The sequence below is a fragment of the Corvus brachyrhynchos genome, unplaced genomic scaffold (assembly GCF_000691975.1).
Source record: "Corvus brachyrhynchos isolate BGI_N302 unplaced genomic scaffold, ASM69197v1 scaffold83, whole genome shotgun sequence".
NCBI classification, from domain to species: Eukaryota; Metazoa; Chordata; class Aves; order Passeriformes; family Corvidae; genus Corvus; species Corvus brachyrhynchos.
Genome location: NW_008238464.1, coordinates 5,515,693 through 5,536,902, shown reverse-complemented (window position 1 = coordinate 5,536,902; position 21,210 = coordinate 5,515,693). Strand labels below are relative to the sequence as shown.

The following is a 21,210-nucleotide window of genomic DNA, read 5'->3' as shown; positions in this document are numbered from 1 at the left end:
TAATAGAAAGAGATGCAAGCCAGTCATGCTCAGAAAACTGGGAAGATAACTGTGAAATCCCACTTTCAGACTTTCATCAGCTGGAGAAAGTCACAAATATGAAGAAACAGAGCACAACTGTGCAGTTTGGGCAATGTTAGCCTACTTTATTTAGCTCTGCCAAGCTTCTGCAAATACAACTGTCCCCTGCCCAGGGAACAATCCTTCTTACAGATTTGCTAAATCTAGGTTTTGTAGATGAGGTCTGAAAAATTTATCAATAGGAAACCTTTGATTAACAGCAAGGGTGATTACAATTCTACAGTAGATGGGTTTGTAAGAAAAAAAAAAAGAGAAATTATTTTTCTTCATATTTGGTAGTATTTTCTGGTATGAAAACTGTCTCAACATGAAAAGATGCAATATTCCTGTTGACTTTCTCAACAAGAGGACTCTCACAACTGTTAAAAAAAGCAGCAAAGCAAAACTGTGTGTTAATTCTTTATCTTTCCTTAAAGTAACAGGTTGTGACTACAGGAAATTTTCTTTGTTTCTTGCCAATGATGGCAGTTGACCACTTCGGGAGACCTACACACAGCAAGATATCGCAGATGGTAGCCAGTTTGAAGCTTGTGTTTTGACTGATCAGCTCCCAGAAAGTGAGAGTCCCTGCCTTTCCTCCAAGAGTAAGTACTCATCATGTCTCTCGCTTCCCCTCAAATTCTCTCTCAAAAGATGATTGAAAAATTATATTCTCTGGATGGATATTAATTCACCTCTTTACAAAGGTGTCTGGCATATTTAAAATAGCATATTCCTCTGTAGGAAACTAGAAAAACAGAGATCACATACACCATGTTTCCTTAGGGAATAGGGAGCCACGGGAAATAGCTAGAGGTGCAGTTAACTTTTTCAAATGTATCTTGTTGCAGACAGTTTTCTGGAAGAAAGGTAAAGTAGAAGAAATCCATACTCATAGATGTCGTATCTAAACGTCACAAAAGCAGAAAAAAACCCGGAAAATTCTAGATTCTATCTGTGAGGGGAAGACAATACAAAGAGATGCCCAAAGTGTGGCCAACTTGACAGAAATCTATCATTTCCAAAACCCAGAACAAATCCCCAAATGACAGCAGGGAATGCAACTGACTTTCTCTATTCCCCTTCCCCACAGAGACTGCCAAGGACACTCAGGGGAATGATAACAGGATGGGGATGTTTGAGCAAGGCCACAACAAGGGCTGGTGTGGACAGCTGGGGTGGGCTGGTTCAAAAGGCTGATGTTCAAGGCAGGGATGCCTCTCATTAGACCAGGTTGTTCAGTGCCCCATCTAACCTGGCCTTGAAAAATTTGTGTAAGATCAAAATCATTAGTCTTATCCTTAGGTCATCAATATAATGCATTAATATTTGACAGATTGGAAAACCCTTTTATTTCGCATTTTAATAGAAACCTAACATTTAGATCATAAAACCTTGAAATTAGCTGTGATTCAAGTTTCCAGAGTGTACACAATACTGCACATAAACCACAAGGGACCAATATTAAAAGCTGCACCCTACTCTGTGTGTCTCTTTTTACTGCATTACCTTGGCCATTATTAGATGACCACATTGTATTAAATTGGGATCCCAAGGAAGATTAATAGATTAACAAACAACATCAACAAAGGCTGAAAACTAAGAGCACAATCAACATTCTTGTGCAGATAAGAAAGCTAACAACTTTTTACAGGTTTTTTTTGGTTATGGATTTTGTAGTATTTTTAAATGGTAGTAGATGGAGAAGCACACGAGGACTGGGAATATTCTTCCTAAATAATAGGATTTTGTGTCCAGCCAAAGGTGTATGAAAGCTTTTGCACTGCTAGTAAATTTGACAGAAAACCAAAACTACTAATGAAGAAATACTTATTTCAAAATGCAATTGATTGCCAGAAAATGTTTTTAGCTATGATTAGTGTTATTTAAAAATTACCTAGAATTGGTTTCCTGCCCAAAAAGCACACATTGCTTGCTCTCTCTTCTAGACATACTTGATGCCAAATCTGGTGTAGACTCCTTTCATAGAAAAGCTTGTTAGAAATGTTAAGTCAAATTGGTAGAAAAATATTTGCAGTTAGAATTCAATTTCAAAGAGCAGTTCAAAGGCTTCTGGTAAAAAAAAAAAAAAAAAAAAGAGAGAAAAATGAGAAAGAAATTCTCTGAAGTTTTATACTGATGTCAGTGCTAGTCAAAGACTGAATACAGCAGATCGTTAAGCTTTAACTGCATTTTCAATTTTACAAATATAGATTTTCAGTAATTCCAGTACAAATCAGCAATGGAAGACTAATTTCAATTTTTACAAGTACCCTAATTCAAATTTGTAAGAACTTCTAAACACTGAACTGTGGCAGACAAAAAATATGTTCATACTCAGAAGAGAAATGTGGGTACTGTGAGGATTGTATTGCAAATTAATACAAAATATAGCAGAAGCAATAAAATATAATGATTTTACATTAGGGATTACTATTGCCAGACATTTTTAGAAATGCTTTTATTTACATTTGCAAAGATATTACTAACCAAAGTTGTACTATATAAAGCAGGATAAAATACTAAATGTTACTTAAATACAGGAAAAGATCAAACAAACACTAAGAAATTCTGATATCAAAACAACAAAATTTCTCATTCAATACATCTAGTTATGTTAAAGAAAAATCTGGTTTTAATCATTAAAACTATAAGATTATCAAAAGACAATCTGCTAAAATACCTGTCTGCTACTTATCAACCATAAAATAATGATTTTATAAAACTCTCTGAAGAGTCAAAAGTAACTGAGATTCATACATGTAATGAAAGGCTGCTATTTCTGATCTGCTTGTTCTAAGGACTCAATTGCTTAGATTGCATGAGTCATTCACAACAGCAGCATTATTTCACTTCTTAAGAAAGTATTGAAGAAAGCCATCTAGCGTATTACAAAGTTGTTCATTTTCCTTTTTATGAATGACTGAAATATCAGTGAGAATCCACACAATACACAGCGAATTACACGGTACTGAGGTGCTGCTTAATGTATTTATACAAATCAGTAAAAAAACCCCAAATTCCAAATTTCAAGTAACATAGGCAGTTGGTTTAAATTATACAGAACAATAATTAGAGTGAAAGCTAGTGCTAGTGGCTTGTGCTTAGACTGGAGGCAAGAGAGCTACTCTTCAACAATTCCAAATTCAGCAGAATTGAATTGAGGTTTATACAAAGGAAGGTGTAATCTGGATTTATAGTTCTACGCAGTTCTTGGAGCATTTGATGAAGAGCAAACAATTCAAACATCTTCTTATTGCTTCTGCAAAAGATTTTGAATAAAATAATTGTCAGTTGAAAACTGAGGGGTTTCATATAAACACTAAAGATGCTACAGAAAATATATTTTTGATGAAGAAAAATGTGCATTATTTTGAGGATTTCATGTAATTCTTCTATGTTGCATATATGTTTCTAAGCACAATGTTATCAATGCATGGTGAGAAAAATTATCATTTTTCTTGAGTAAGTGATATGTACACATAGTATAATGAAAGCTCAAGCAAAGGCTGTAACAGGGCTTTTCACTCATGTGAAATAAGATTTCAGAGACAATAAATTTAAAAAAAATAGGATTTATGAGCCAATTTTACTTTGACTAGTAAATTCCAGTAATAATTTATATTAGATTATTTTATAGGAATTTTTTCCTAGAGTTCAATTTTACTCCTTTGAAAAAATGAAAACCTCAGTTTTGTCAACAGCTTTAAGTCCAATGTAAAAAACTACTCAGCTTAGATACCTCCTTTCCTAAACAAAACAGCCCCATTGAGCAATGTCAGTGAAGCTCAGCAGTACATTACGGTTGATATGATGACTTTCGTTACAATAAACCAATCATCAGTAAGCAATAGGAACACAATCTAAAAAGATGAACATTCCCAAAAGGGCTTAATTGGCTCAAAACCTTAAATTTATTTTTTTGAAGAAAATGAAAACTGATGAAACTTGAATGCAAGTCAAAGATAAGACTAAATTTTCAAAGGAGATTACTACTAAGTGTCTGAGTAAAACTGAAAGTCTAGGATTCTCTTCTAAGAATTCTAAGCATTTTTGTCATCTGAAGACATAAGGAATAATTCCTCTTTAAGTCTACATAGTGAGGCTTTTTTCCAGTTTGCACTCTGTAAATTGAACTAGATTTATGCACTAATTTAGAGGCTTGTCTTAAACCTCTATGACAGAAATAGTTTAAATTTAACTGTTAACATTAGAAGTCCAGGACTGTATACAGTAGAGGGAATAAACAGAAGCACAAAGATGAGATTTTGGAAAAGAAAAAAGATAAAGGTCACCAAGTTCATTGACCTAATAATAGCTAACAGAATAATGGTAGTAAAGGATTACTTTATTCTGGAGAGCTTTTGCAGTATAACACAGAGCTTTTCCAAAACTGGAATATCTAGCTTAGAACTTCGAAGCAATACAGAGCAAGTCCGGAAGAAGGATTCATTACTGCAGGCTTCCAGGAAAGGCTGTAAGGAACCTGGAAAAGAAAATAATTTAAAAACTGTATCACAGAGTTCAGTGCAGGGAAAAATACATGTAACAGTTGTTGATACTTTTAGAAGGCCTTAAATGCTCCATGTTGTGCAATAATTAGAACAACCAAATAATTCAGTTTCTATTGAACGTGTGATGCAAAGCTCAGGTAAAACTAAAAACTGAAAAAGTGCAGGTTCCTAAGAGTTCTGACAGTACCGATCCTTGGAGCAAAACAGGGTCTATTATCTTGGGAACAAAGGAAAACAGGAAACAGAACTATTTTAAACTCAAAATTCTTACATTGAAAATGTTTATTCAATGCTCATTTATCATGATTCTTTCCTTTAGATTGTGGGAGGGGAACATTAAGCTGTGCAAAAAGACTCAGAAAGAAATATTTTAAGCTGCTGCACATCACAAGGACAGGCATATTACATATAAGAGATCGTGTGAGACCTGATTGTCTTTCATTATCAACATACTGTCCCTGTACTCAGTTTCAAGAGAGGAAACATAATAATTAAGAGGCAAAAGTAAGATCTGTACAACAATTAAATACAAAAGCCCCTCCCTTAAAATAGTGGATGAGTTTTTATGTCACACTGAAAAACCTTTCCCTCTGCCCTGTTTCCCAAAATCTAATAACTTCAAAACAAGGTTAAATCTGTTCCCTGGTTATCTCATTCTTGGTTCTAATATTACAGATTAATTTATAGCAAAAATGTAAAGAAAAGAAGTAACAATTTGTTTTTCCTTAAAATTAACAGACTTTCATATATCACAGGGCATTTGCATTAACAGAGTACGCATGCAAGGAAAATATTTTAATTGCATAATGTTAAAATATTTAACATGTTTCACTTAATAGGAAATGGCAATATGCAAATTACAGCATAAACCAATAAGCAAGACATTAAGAAAAATTCATATCCTGAATACTGCAATTTATAAATAGGATGTCAAGATGTTTTTATCAGTACAAAGAGTGCTGGATGTATGTTTTAGTCAAAATTTTCCCTTTCCTCATGGAAAGGGAAAGGACATGTTCAAGGACATACAACTTATTAAATGTAACAAGTAGCCTTGGAGTGAACTCAAGGTTTTAATTTATTTCAGAAGGCTTACTGATAAAAAATCCAAAGAAATGCTACAGAAAACTGTTTGAAATAGGGCTTAAAAAAGAAATCAACTTGGCATTACAAGTCAGCCTGAGAGCCCAAATAACTAATTTTCTGAGCTGGGCATTTATACTGAATATTCAGTAAAGACCCAGTTATTCCTATTCCAACAAATGACCAAGTGCCACCTCCCTGATATCCAGGGAACTCATGAGACTTGTGGGCCTTTGCTGGTTTATACCCTCAAATGAAGAGACTGAGAAACAGCAAATGCCTTTAGCACAGATCTGAGAAATTATGGCTACACATAGTCTTTTCTCTCTTTTCAGCAGAGGTGCTTTGGCATTTAAAATGCTGGATTCAACAGGTGGGATCCACAACATACATAATGGAATGTGTGGATGGAAACCATACAGATGCAGGATAATAACAGAGTTTGGTAGCAAGAGGCCAACCTTGCAGCAATAAAAAGCAGCAACAACTGACATTCTATAAGGTTTGGAAAAGGCAGGCAGATGTTTTGTGGTTTGCATAGCTGAAGTGTCCTCTGTTCTTTACCCAAAGTAATGGAAAACAACAATTATTCAAAGAGATGTGCATTATCAAGGCAATAAATCATTATAAATTAATCTGCTTTTCTGTTTACATCTTCCATGTTTGTTGCATTCTTTCTACCATTTTCAATACACCTATGGTTTTACACATGCTGTCCTCTCAGTTTTAGTACTACTTTGTACAATTTGCTGTCTCTAAATTGTAACAGTAATAGATATAAAACCAGAATGAAAGAAAAGTAGAAAAGTAAGCAGTAATCAGTGAAAAAAAGATAAGTAAATATACTCTTTTTCATTTTATTCTAGCTTATGGCCTTCAAGGCATACCACTTTAAATATTTTTTTCAATATTTCTGTACTTTCACTGCAGAAGGTATTATTTTTCAGAAATTGTCATATAGAAAACCTCAGAGCTATCTGTCAATTACAGCAAACAGAAAATCCTTAGATGAGCTCACCACATGTGCTACATTTAGTGACTGACATACACTCAAGACTCAGTGCTCTTTATTGAGCCGCTGCTCTCTGTGACAGAACTCTGGGGTTATCAAGTACATACAGAAGAGTCTTACACCTGGAAAAATAATTAACTAAAATTTCACTTCTGGTATGATGCTGTAATGCCCAAGTGAGTCTAACTTGCTAAAATCCACAAGAAGAGATGACAAAACTATGAAAAGAAACAGCAAATAAGCAAAGCCCAATGAACAAAATCTACCATCTTAAGAATACTTCCTGACCAAATATTTCTATCATTAAAGAGTGTTTGAAGTAAAATTTCTGTACAATAGCAGGAACAGATAACCTTCTGCAAAGCAAGAAAAATCTAGGACTACAAATTATGTAGTTTGCAACTTTACAGCAATTCTACAGGACTACAACTTTATAGAAATTCTTCTAAGATTTGCTAGAGTTCCCACATATGACTGCCTATTCCCAAGAAACAGAAATGGTTGGTCCTATCAACCTGCACTGCACCACTGATGAAATGTGTTTTAACAACAAAAACTTGAAACAGTATCTCACTTACCAAAGATGCTTATCAGAAAGGGAAGAAAAGAATAAATAAATGTGTGAGAACATTGACATTCAAAAAGCAAATTGAGAAGAAAGGTTTTTCTTCTTTCTATTGCCCGTTAAGACAACAAATGGCTTTGAAAACTCATTTAACATGACTTCTGACTCAGCTGAGCTCTGATTCATGAGAGATCCAAAGGTAACAAAGACTGCTTGGATGAATAGCACAATCCTACAATTTATTCCTATAAATATCCTTAAATAGCCATAAAATGATTTTAATTCCTTTTCTGCAGGGTAAACAAATACCATATTTAGCTGACCTGAATATTTCTTTGCTGCCCTGCTCATACTTGTTCCTTAAACATATTATATTAAAAAAACAACACACACACACACACACACACATATATACATTCTGTAAGAATGTTCTGACTTTGAAGCTTACAAATTAACGTAAAAGACAACATTACTTTTAAGACAGAGGATTTTTCCAATAAAACAGAAAAGCCAAAGTGGTAATTATTTCTAAAAGTTTGTGAAGTTAATCATGTGAAAGCCAGCTGATAAAAGCCCATGTTTAAATGGACTTTCTGTACACTGCTTACATATTCAATTCAGATAAGCTTTTGAAGATTATATTCTAAGTAATCAGAAAATGAACAAAACAAATACATCATTTAAATGCATCTCTAGCTGATCAACTAAAAGAACATAAGCTTCACATTTTTAAATATTTTGGTGGCTTAGATTCTGCATAGATTTTGCATTTATTTAACTATTTTAGAAGAACTTAATTGGAATTCATACTGACAGGACTCTGTCACAATTTAAAACAATCTGCAAAAGCCTCCCCTGGTATCCTTAAAAAATTGGAGCATGCTGTAGTTGCATTAACTTAGCTTGATTGGTAGACTGCAACGAACAATAAGCAATTTATCATTGTTGACAGAATTCATCTGAAATTTACCCTCAAACTAATCAGTCACACAGAGCATAAAATCTCACCAGCTACAGTTATCCAGAAAATTCTGTGTCATACCTAAAGCTATGTCACTTCAGGAAATAAAATGACAACTCTAAGCTCATGTTTTAACAAATTAATGATTACAGTTTTGCCTCATTTTCTAATTGTGAGAAGATCTGCTGGGAGAAAGGAGAACATGTCTCAGCAATGCAAGTGAATGGTGCAGCAGTGTTTACGAGTGTGGAAAAGTTACCAAACACAAAAGTTACCTGTGCACCACAGCAGAAACACTTCAAAGGAAACACCAACATCACTTGGTTATAACCAACTGCCTATAAGGGCCACCTACAAGATTTGAACCATTTGCTGAATTTAACATTTTCTCCTGCAATCAGTAGCCAGGACAGTTCAGTGTCAGTGGTTAGAGCACAGCGTAGGTGCCTACATGGGTGACACTGAGTTAACAGAGCCCAGGTGGCAATTTCAGCTGGTCACCCACTATGTGTTGACCTCAGTATGACCTGAATGGCTCTTCAGTTTCCTAGGATGTGAAAGACATAAAAACAGACATGGGACAGGATGTACAGAAAACCAGTATCATTCTCATATAGCAACTGGATATTACATCCAGAAAAAAAATTGGGATAGGCCTGTATTTTATGGGGGTTTTTTTACTGTCCAGAGCTTGATGAAGGTGCTGACAGGGTTGAGTGTTTGGGGCTAAGAATCAGGGGAAAGGCCAAGGCAGGTCTGTTACAGACCACCCAACCAGGATGAAAAGGCAGATGAACTAGTCTATAAAAACTGGGGAAATGTCTCATAATACCTAGTTATTCTCATGGGCAACTTCAACTTAGCTGATGCCTGCTGGAAATACAACACTGCAGAGAGGAAACAGTCCAGGAGGCTCCTGGAGTGTGTGGAAGAGAACTACCTGACACAGATGGTGAGGGAGCCAATTAGGGAAGTCTCCCCATTGGATCTGCTGTTTGTGAACAGAGAAGGACTTGTGGGTGATGTGATGGCTGAAGGGCGTCTTGCGCACAGAGATCAAAAAATGATAAGAGTTTTTTATTCTTGGAGAAGTACGGCAGGGGACCTGCAGAACTACTAACTGGGACTTCCAGAGGGGCAGACTTTAGCCTGTATAAGAGACTGGTGGACAAAGTCCCCTGGGAGACAGTCCTGAGGGGAAAAGGAGTCCAGGAAGGCTGGACATTCTTCAAGAAAGAAATCTTAAAGGCAGAGGAGCAGGCTGTCCCCATATATCAAAAGACAAGCTGGTGGGGAAGCAGACCGGCCTGGATGAACAAAGAGGTTTGGCTAGAACTCAGGAAAAAAAATAAGAGTTTATGACCTTTGGAAGAAGTGGAAGGCAGCTCAGGAGGACTGCAAGAATGTTGTGCAGTTATGCAGGGAAAAAATCAGAAGGGCCAAAGCCCATGTAGAACTTAGTCTGGCTATTGGTGTAATAGATAAAAAAAATGTTTCTGTGGATACACTAATAACAAAAGGAGGGCTAAGGAGTATTTCCATCCTTTACTGGATGTGATGTGGAAACACAGTGACAAAGGATGAGGAAAAGACATCCCAATGCCTTCATTGCCTCAGTCTTTAATAACAAGATCAGTTGTTTTCCAAGCACCCAGCCCCCTGAGCGGGAGGACAGAGACAGGGAGCAGGATGAAGTTCCCATAATCCTATGGGAAATGGTCAGCGACCTGATACATACACCACCTAGACACACACACACCTATGGGACCACATGAGATCCACCAAAGGTGGCAAGGAAGCCAGTGGGAAATGTTCACCAAGCCACATTCTATCATTTACCAGCAGTTCTGGTTCATGGGGAAATTCCCAGGTATCTGGAGGCTGGAAAATGTGATGCTTATCTACAAGAAGGGCCAGAAGGACGATTCAGGGAACTACAGTCCTGTCAGCCCAACCTTGGTGCCAGGCAAGGTCATGGATCAGGTCATTCTGAGTGTCAGCACATGGCATGTACCAGGATCAGGCCCAGCCAGAACAAACAAGGGTTTAATGAAAGGCAGGTCCTGCTTAACCAACCTGATCTCCATTTACAGCAAAGTAACCTGCTTGGTGGATGAGGAAAAAACTGTGGATATTGTTTACCTGGACTTTAGTAAAGCCTTTGTCACTGTTTCCCACAGTATTCTCCCGAAAAACTGGCTGCTCAAGGTGTGGAAGGGTGTTCTACCCGCTGTTTAGTGGGTAAAAAAACTTAAGTGAAAAACCCCGAACTGGTAAAAAACAAGTCAGGAAGCAGCAATTTGCAAAGTGAGAATAGTTGATACAATGTATTTGCTGGATTCGGACCAAAGAATGGAAAACCGAACATTTGTGCCCTTCAGTAAAAATCTAAAGATATTTTCAGGAAATAAAGCAGAGAAATAAAAAAGAAAATAAAATGTACTATAGGCTTATCTATAAGTATGTGTATAGGAACTATAGTTGTTGAGGCAGAACAGTCAGATATTTTTGTTTGGTAAATAAAGGCTACAGCAGTTATACCTAATCTAGACTTCAATACCATTTGAGAAAGCAACACGTGATATTATATTGCAGAAAAGGGGGGTTAGTAGAATGGCTGGAAGGTGTGTAGTGTAAGGAATGCACTAAAAACGAACTTCAGTTTTAAACACTGATTTTTGCAATTGTGCTTATCCGGTGTACTAATTAATGAGTATGGCATAAAGGTAGGAATAGTCCAATGAAATTCCATGCTGGAACTGCCTACTTAGAATGCAATAGGTATAAAACACATGGAAATCAGAACTATCTTACTTGCTAGAATAGCAGAAGCATAGAGTTGATATACTAAGAAACAACAAACATTTTTCCTGGAAAATCACTGATTATAAGTGGATCAAAGGATGGATTTGATCACCAGAGGATGAAAGTTTTTGCTGTGGTGACTGAACTCAGTTTGTCTATGAGCAATCAACATGGTTTTGCCATTAAAGACTGATTCTAATGAGGCCTGACAGAGAGAAAAAAAAAAAATCACAAATAACCTAGGTAGCATTTTAAATTGAAGTTGTACACTGCTATGGGTTACTTTGTTCAAGAAGCCAGAAAAGGCCCAATGAAATACCAGAATCACAGAAGGAATCACAACTCCCTCAGTGCACACCCAAAGGAGCTTTGTTCCAAACAGAATGACAAACTAAGAAAACCTTAACAGAAATAAACATAACTTGGCACCACCTGTAATTCTGTAACATTAGCTTGCAAATGAGCAGGTGTATAAAGTCTGAGCTCTGACAATGCCTAGATGTTACTCAAACTACACAATTTTTACTACTCACTTCCAAGAAAAGCCTTTCCTTATGGAATTATTTCAATTATGACATTGCTCTAAAAAAAGTTGGCTAAAAAGTACAGTAGTTCTGATAGTCAAATACAAAACAAAATGTGTATAAAAATATTTTCCTACTTATTTTATGGAAAACTATAAAACTGTATAAAACTATTTATTAAAAATATGCAAGTTTAGTAAATAAGAGCAAACAAGATCTTATTTGAAAAACTTTAATATTCTAAAGATTTCGTAACTTAAATTGATTGGAAAGGGGATGTGTATATCCAAATACTGATAATAAACAACTCTTTATAACATCAAATACTTTTTAAAAGTTAGCATTCACATCTACCTTCAAAATTATATGCTGCTTAAGAACTACAGTATTACCCTAAATGAACAGTGAAGCTTTACTTCCAATATGGCTACTTGGCTCTACATAACTGTATATTTAATGGCTCCTTCTATTTATTCCTTTGGAGTGGATGAGACAGGGGTCCAAAATTCAGAATAGCTAAGTATTACATGACTGTTACTAGAAGAGGGAGAAAATAATGACACAGAGATTATTTGTTATTAGAGAGGGGTACGTCATACTAAATGAATTTCATCAAAACCAAAGTATTCAAACTAAATTTGCAATTAATTAACAAAAATGTGTGCAAAGTTTTGGTGTACTTGCTTGCTTTCAGCACATATAGGTGGGTCCTAACATTATCTAGGCTGCATTTAACACAGTTAGAGATCCTTATCTGTGGTTAAAATATTAAACTAAAACATCTATTAATCCAACACAATTATTCAGTGTTTTCAGAAGAATGAATAAAAATTACAAAGGTAAGACAGCATAATAGAAGAAGGATTTCCTTTTAAATGGTTTGTATTTCAATGTTCAAGCCACATAAGCTGTAAATCATTTCTATCCCTATAGCTTCAAAACACAAGTCCTCAGGACAATTTCACATCTGCTTTTCACACAGGTGAGGTGGAATCCTACCTTAATACAATATTCACAAACTTGACATTTTTATCTTTTCAGTACTGCAGAATAAACTCACTTGAAAAGCTGCAATCCTGCAAAGTTACCAGGAAAGATAATATGCTGGAAAATGTTGTATTTTAATCTGTTTAACCATACAAGCATTCTTTACTCCATGCCTTCACTGCTCGTAGTCTGTAAAGTCTCAAAATGCTAAGACTCAAGAGGAACCATAAAGGGGCAGATTTGAGTTTCCTTGGCAAATTCTGACCATTGACTTTTTAGAAGTACCCACAGAACAGTGCATGCTGTAGAATTCCTAGCATCAGTTATGGGAGCATTCCAGCACAAAGGAAAAGAGAGAGTGTCCAATAGATAGTCAAAGTAAGAAGACTTCAGTTTACATGTAAATAAGCACAGCTTCTTACTACGGAGAAAATCCTTTTATCTTCACTGGCTTCATTAACTTCCCTATGAGACAAGTGCATCTGGACACAGACTTGGTTATGCATGACCATAATATTTTCTTAAAAAAAAAAAAAATTAAAGTAAGATTCAGTGAATGTGTAAATACAGCTCACTTTTGCAGTTACTAAATATCTTCAGTGATATCAATATGGTTAAGAAATCACACTTAAGTCCTACCAGAATGTGCCAAAACTTACAGTAAACATGAGAGTATCATTTTGAGATGATTTTTTTAAATACACTCTCATTTTGATTTGTGAATAAGTACACACTAATATAAAATATACTCTCTGCAAAACAGAAATAAACTTGAAGACAAAGTACATTTAAGTTTTATTTAAAGTAAAGACCAGTGTTTCATAATGTCCAGTGAGCAGGTAAGTTTTGATTTCATTGAATAAACTTAAGGTTGGGAAAGGGAAGACTACTAATCTACATGACAGCAGTCAGATGTCACTGCAGAAGGAATTTAAGATGTATGATGTCTTTGAATAAAGGTGCAAAAGGTGAAACTGAGGCAGGAGCTCTCTGCCAACAGCAGATTTCAAATCAAGCATGAACCAGACTGCAGTTAACAATGGTATTTTTGATAGGTGAATACAAACTCACTACATAATTTGAAACCCTTTAACTAATTCACAAGTTAAAAAAAACACAGTAAGCTGCATGAGAAGTGAGAAGACAAGAAGAACACTATTGAACAAGATTGCATATGACAAGTATTCAGCAACAAGGTGATTTAATACCAACGATGTGATGTTTTTCAACACCCACAGAGCAAATTTCTTGATGTGGTCATGCTACTTATCACTAGATTGTTTCCAGAAAATGTTTCAAGTCTGGTATCCAGGAATTCTCTTGAACAGTGTGTTGCACCTACTGTCCTAGAAACAAGATCTGCTGAGAAAAGAAATTTGTCAGCAGAAGTCTTAGGGAGAAAGCTTTGGAGTAGGAAGCCACTGGTTCTTACGATAACAATCTGGATGATTAGAAGTAACTATTACTTTAATTATCAAACATTAATTTTAATAGTAATTTTAATGGGAAATGGTAAGAGCGTTGTTAAGCAATATATACATTATATGCCATTTGACTAAACTGAAACATCAGCATGTAGCAGTTAATATGCTTTGTTCTTAAAATTTCAAAGGCAGTCAGAGCACTCTGCATTTGTAGAAATCTATCACCAAGGCATTTGGCATTTAACAAGATAATAAACCTACTTTCCATGACAATGCCATCAGAGAAGATTTTGTTTTAGATCTGTCTTCAGAAGGGTTCATAGCTTTGAGATGGGACTAAAAACCAAACACCATGGCCTGGTAGCCTGCTTTCCTTAATTAAAGTAAGGAAACCTTAAAAAGCTGTGGTACTGAAGTCCTTCTTCCCTATTAAATGAGCAGGAATAGGTCTCTTACCCTTTTCCTCAATGAGAAGCAAGAAAGATGTCTTTATAGATCACTCATTAGATTCAAATACCAAAAGAAGGATCAAGTTGAATGTTATGGCACTCATCTGAAGCCTCAGATTCCAGGAAAAGAGCACCATGACTAAAAAAACCACTGCAGGACTTGCTCCCTTGATTCTGCTTTTATCAGTCAATCTTTGCAGTAAGGGAAAGATGGGCATCCTCCAGAAAACAAGCATGGATTGGTAATGGGTATGGAGAACCAAAAAGAAATTGAAAAGGATATAACTGAACTGACACTCCTCCTATCTGATCACGAAACAAGACAGGAACCAATGAGATAGCTATAGTAAAAATATAGCTATACCAATTTATACACCATTATGTATACACTTTTAAAAGAGTATATTAGCAGAATGTAATAAGAGAAAAGAGATAAAATATATTTGTGGAGTTGACTTTCTACTGTCAGGTTCACAACAAGCTGTTAACTCTCGCAACTGTGGAATTTAGAAGCAAACTATTTCTTCCCCTGTAGAGAGCTGACTAAACCAACTAGACTGCAACTGAGGCCACGGAGCTCATCTGAAGAAAAATAATTTCTCCATCATGAAAACAACATGAAATATAACATAAATTATTTAGAATTATACAGTTTATCCTAAGAATTACCTACAACTTCATTTCAGTTACTTGTTAAGTTTCTAGCATAGGTTAAACTAAGCAATTTGCTAACAGAGTGTAAGTGGTTAGGTAAGGACCCACTCAGTTGCAAAATTTTGTTCCTCAAATCTACTAACAGTAAAAGTAATGAACAGAATCCACAAAAGTACTGGAATATGGAAAAAAACCCAACACTATAAGAGCGTAAAAGTAAACTGAAACTGAAGTTCTTCTGACACAAGTAAACTGTCTGAAATTACTGCATAACATCTTTAGCAGTTCCTCTCACTCTTATGCCCTGAGAAGCATACTAACCTCAACTTTTTTCACCCCTGACATTTAAAAGTCAGCCTTTGGTACATCTATGAATGTTTGTATATGACAAGAACAATGATCAGTAGAACATTTCACCTCCTCTCCTCAGGCCTTAAGATTTTTGTAAAAGAGGTGAGGCAAACAAGATTGGCATATATATAATACACCACACACATATAAATATTCCGTGTATCAGACACACTGTTACAATTCCAAATACGTTAATGATTGGGTGTACTGGGTCTGGCTGAGACAGAGCTCATTTTCTTCGCAGCAGCCCTCAAAGTGCTGTGCTTTGTATCGGTAGCTGGAAACACCTGTCCTTGGCTACTGCTAAGCAGTGCTGGCAGTGTGAACACTGTCTCTCCAACATTCCCCCACACCAGCAGGCTGGGGTTGGGCAAGATCTTGGGAGGGGACAGAGCCAGGACAGTTGACCCAAAACTGACTCTCATACCATATGGTATTTGCTCAGCAATACAAGCAAAGAGAAAAGAGGAGGGCAAAGGCAGCGTGAGAGGGGAAGGGGGCATTCCTTACTTATGACATGCCTTCTGGAGCAACCTCTGTGCATGCTGAAGCCCCACTTCTCAGGAAGTGGCCAGATACTACCTACTGATGGGATCTTTTTGTTTCCTTTGGTTCCATGTGTGGACTTTGCTTTTGCTTTAATAAACTGCCTTTATCTTGACCCACGATTTATTTTTCTGATCTTACCTTCTTTCCCCTGTCCTGCTGAGGAGGGGCGTGTCAGAGTGATTTGGTGGGCAACTGATGTTCAGTCAGGGCCATCCCACCATACTGGGACAAAATAGTGGGATTATTTTTGGCTGGCACTATACTTCAGAATTATACAATGGCATGGAAACTCACAGATGTCTGGGAAATAACAGCGCAGCTAAGCTTGATGCAACTAAGTTTCAAGAAAAACATACAACTAAGCTTCCTACTGATACCAAAAGTCTTAAAATATTTCTTCACAGAATTCCCCTAGTGTTCCAATGGCCTAGCTGGACAGGTACACTGGTGTTACCTATCCTTGTAGGGAGGAGATATAGACAGAGAAAAAAAGTACTGAGGAATGTTACCTTTCAGTTCTCCATCATTTCCCATTGAAATGTTGGTGTCAGGACTCTCACAGATTGTTGATGCTAAGCCCCTGAAGAGAGATGGAGTGCATGAAAGGCTGTGTGCCAGTAAGATGAGCAGCAGTAAGACCATTAATTTTAATTTGCCTTTAAGGTCTTGTGCATAGAAAAAAGACGATACTAATGCCTCAGCTGATGTTGCATTTGACATCATGTTTTCTGTAAGTGGAGCACTGTCAGTGTTGTGTGAACTTGCAATGGAAACCTGGATTCTGAACCCACTGTACCAGACACACTATGAAGCTAAAAGCAATGATACTGATCCAAAATCTCAGAACGTGCACACCAATCCCAAATCTGCTTAAGCAGTACTGCAGACTCTCATTCTAGTTTCCACCAAGAGAAATATCTGTCTTAGATAAGGACCTTCAGAGAGACCTCAACAAGTTAGAGAGCTTGGCAATCACCAACCATAGGAAGTTTAACACTGCCAAGTGCTGGATTGTGCACTTGGGATGGGGCAACCCTGGATGTATGGACAGATTGGGGAATGCCATGCTGGAGAACAGCACTGAGGAAGGGGACCTGGGGGTCCTGGTTGGCAGAAAATTGAATACGAGTCAGCAGTGCCCTGGCAGCCAGGAAGGTCAACCCTGTCCTGGGGGGCATCAGGCACAGCATCGCCAGCCGGGCAAGGGAGGGGATTGTCCCGCTCTGCTCTGCACTGGGGCAGCCTCACCTCGAGTCCTGGGGGCAGCTTTGGGTGCCACAACATAAAAAAGATACTGAACTATGACAGAGCGTCCACAGAAGGGCCACAAGGATGGTGAAGGGTCTAAAGAGGAAGCCTTATGAATAGTGGCTGAGGTCATTTGGTCTGTTCAGCCTGGAGAAGAAGAGACAGGGGAGACCTCATTGCAGTCTTCAATATCCTCACAGGGGCAAGAGGAGGGGCAGACACTGATCTCTTCACTCTCATGACCAGTGACAGAAATTGAGGAAATGGCATGAAGCTGAGTCAGGGGAGGTTTAGGTTGAATATCCACAAAAAGAGGGGTTGAACACTGGAACAGGCTCCTCAGGGATGTGGTCACAGCACCGAGCCTGTCTGAATTCAAGAAGCACTTGCACAATACTCTCGAGCACAGGGTGTGACTCTTGGGGTGTCCTGTGCAGGGCCAGGCATTGCTCTTGATGATCCTGATGGGTCCTTCCAACTCAACATATTCTATGATTCTATGATTCTTGACATGCAGCTTAAGTAATTGTCCTTAATATATGAAGGAAACTAGGCTTCATTTCTGGAACACGGGAAAAATATTTTCTTACAGGGGACAGAACCTGAGGAAGGACCTCAGATAGGTCTGGACTGCACAGAAACATTAGCATTCATTGCGTATTACAAAAAAAAAAAGGCACATGCAGTTACAGGGACTAGTACTGCAACATAATATTTATTTCACATCTGATTCACATTTTTCAGCCTGGACAACTGAAATTCAAATCTGTAAAAATACTTCAAAAAAAAAGAAAACTTAAAAAATTAAGTTATAGAAAATAATATGCTGAAAAAACCTTCATTGGCGTTTTCTCCAATTTAATTTCTAATCACTTAATCACTAAAGGTATTATTTTTGAACAAGAGTATTGCAACACTCCTACAGAGCCAGAAAATCACTGCAGCAAGTTGACAGAATGCCTAGGATGGTATATATTACAGAAAAAATACAAGTCTAGACTTTGCCTCCTGTTGATTGGATACTGTCGTTTTGGGTAATATGACTTCATATTTTAGTATATGCCCACTATCTATGACTTCATATTTAAGGCTGCACATGAATACAGCTTTAAAACTGAGCATTAATTCCTGTTTTAACACAGAGAGTCCTCTGAATAGTCACTGTCACCTTTTATAGTTTGTCTTTTAATGACTTTTTAATAGGAAACTTCCAAAGGAATGAAAACACAATTTCCCATCAGCAATACTATTTCTCATTGTTAAAATTTCTCGCAAAACACTATGTATTGGAAAAGAGAAGAACATGACTAATTTGTGTATTGGCAATTTATTCTACCATAGAGGAAGGCTCTACATAAGGCTTTATATCCAGTTGCCAAGAAACAATGTTCAATTAAATGTCAATTTAATTAAACAGTACTCTTCCTTCCCTGATTTCACATACATAAAACTTCTCTGAGAAGCAAGAAAGCAAAATTTGAGTCTCACAATGCATCTTCATTATTCTTTGAACTGCAGGCACCTAGTGTATCAGCATAACTACTACTAGGTAACAGAAGATGTACTGTTACAGTCATTACCCAAAGAAATACCAGATACTGTCCATCTTGCTTAGGCTGTTACCTTTGTGCATTCAATTAATTCCTTCCCAATCACTTTCCCAATCACAGTTATGACTATTAGGAAGAATACTTTAGTGTAAGACTGCACTAATTACCTGGTCAGAAAAAGACTGCAAAGAAGAATAGAACTTTAGTTAAATAGTTTTGCACTTAGGTTACTACAAAATAGCTTTAAAGGCTATACCATCCCAAGTCACACATGCTTTCTATTAGACTAGTACAGTGCATAATAACAAAATACTTCCAAAACAGTGAACATTTCTGTTCTTAAAGGCAGTGAGTGATTTTATCTTAAAAAAAAAAAAAAAACCAACAGTCACAAGGTTTATTCAGCATGGCATTGGAATGCATCACTACCTTCATGCTCATCCAGGTGGTTATCAATTGATCCTTACCTGTATCGCCTGGAAATGCTGTGACAAATAAGATTATTAATGCTTTTCTAGGGCCAAAGCACAGTAAAATTCACCAAAACATAATCATCTTGGCACAGCAAAATTCAGCAGAACATAACCATGTCTTCTAGAAATACCATTTCCAAACACTAGAAACTGAAAAATGATTTGGGATAAGCTGTTCATTCAAACTAGGAAAAGAATTAAAATAAAACCTATTTTTTATCTCCACCTTCTGGCAGGTTTTCATGATTTGGCTTCCCTGGCTCAGCCTGACTTCAAATAAAAATATCAGCAAGGTAATAGAGTGGAATAAACTGAAAAGCCAAACCAAAAATAGATACATAAAATTCACAGCAAGAAATAAGAAAGTAACCATGGCAAAATATAAAACATAGTAGCTGAGAGGGAGAAGAAAACACAAGATGACTCAGAAAAAGACAATTCAGAAATACATTTTGTCTCTAATGAATGTACATGATACAAAGAATTGCTAATAGTACATTAGACTATTTATACAGTTTTTACACTGTATTTTTTATACTGTTTTTACATTGTTTTTATGCTTTCCTCACCTGTTTTCATCATGATTTTTTAATTTTTTTTTTTTGCAATTACCCAAATTTACCAGATTCCATGGTCATCTCAAGTAATCCCTCAAGAGCACTGGAAAGCAGACCTCTACTGGATACTTTTAGGTGACTTAATACGACAGGCACACATTGGTATTCCAAAAATAATGCCTTTCCTTCATCTGTCTTCAAGTCTATGCGAAGGGAATCAAAGGCCTGAGCCAGGTAATCCACTGAAAAATATCAGAATACAGGCAATAAAACTTCTATAATCATTGTTTCATGAAACAATGTGAACAATTATCTGACAGTTACCACGGCAGATATACACTTAAAAGTTAAACAGCTGAAAATATTAAATTTACTTCTTATTTTAAAACATCCTCTGTCTATTTTTATTACTTAATTTATTGTGAGTGGAGAAAAAGACTATCTACAATTCATGTATTTAAGAAAAATATACTTACAGGTGTAATATCCTGCAAATATTTTGTTAGAGAGGAAAGAAAATACTAACTTGCATAGATTGAGACAATGTTGGTTTCAACATCTGGGAAACCTCTATTAAGGGAGACAATGGCTGATTTGTCTGAGTGAGAGCAACTACTTTCATGAGAACAAATACTCCCATTCCTTCTATAAAAAGCTGTAGTTTCAGTATAAACATTTTATATTCTCATCCATTGTGAGAAATTATACGAAGGATGTAGATTAAGTGAACCAGTCTATTTTCTTAATTTCCTGCTGTCAAATCTTCCTCAGTATCTTGGAATTGCATTGATTATCTGGAGCACAGAAAATAAAGTAGAAGGAAACAATTTATCCTACTGCATAAGTTTAACTACGGTGCCATCTGCTGGATACCGACATTTGGAAGGAAAGAGGACATATGTTCAAACCAAATCTGCCACTTTATCACCAGATCATTAGTGCCATGTGGTCAGAGTGATCAAAATTCATACATGGTGATATCTGACATATGTTTAACAACAGATCATATTTCCTGTGTTACAGAAGCCAGCAGTAAAAAGCAACCATGAGAAGCTAAACTGATTCATTCTAATCAAGTGTTCATCTGCTTAGGGTAAATCGGTCTCTGCAATGACTAGTTTTTGTATTGCAATTCTCCTTGAATTTTTTTATCAAACATTCCTAGAATATGAGTCTCAATTTGAGACTAATTATCATGCTTCACCAAAATATGTTGACTGAAATAGTTCCCTCCAACAGCTGGAACATTGTGTTAGTTCATGAATGATGTCAGGATAGTCTTCCACCATGTTTCAATCCCGTGTTTACTGTAAATACTCACAATATAAATACTGCACAGATCATTAAGAACAAAAACATAGTAATCTGCTTAAACATCTAATCCAGAAGCACAGCTTCTGTGAAAAAGAACTCTATTCATTATTTATGCATTTAAAATCTTTGG

General features: G+C 36.5%; 1 protein-coding gene across 4 annotated transcripts in view; it reads right to left on the bottom strand.

Moving 5' to 3' along the window:
* Positions 1-3,032: 3,032 nt before the first annotated feature.
* CCDC138 (coiled-coil domain containing 138) overlaps positions 3,033-21,210 on the bottom strand; it is a 28,098-nt gene continuing 9,920 nt past the window's right edge. For 3 of the 4 annotated variants that reach the window (XM_017736994.1, XM_017736995.1, XM_017736997.1), the window contains 3 exons: positions 19,832-20,008; positions 4,408-4,546; positions 3,033-3,322 (listed from right to left, as the gene is read on the bottom strand). In XM_017736994.1, coding sequence (XP_017592483.1) covers positions 3,151-3,322; positions 4,408-4,546; positions 19,832-20,008 — 488 coding nt within the window. In that variant the 3' untranslated portion in view covers positions 3,033-3,150. Of the gene's footprint in view, positions 3,323-4,407; positions 4,547-19,778; positions 20,009-21,210 lie in introns of those variants that run through there. The other variant, XM_017736998.1, reaches the window with a different exon arrangement.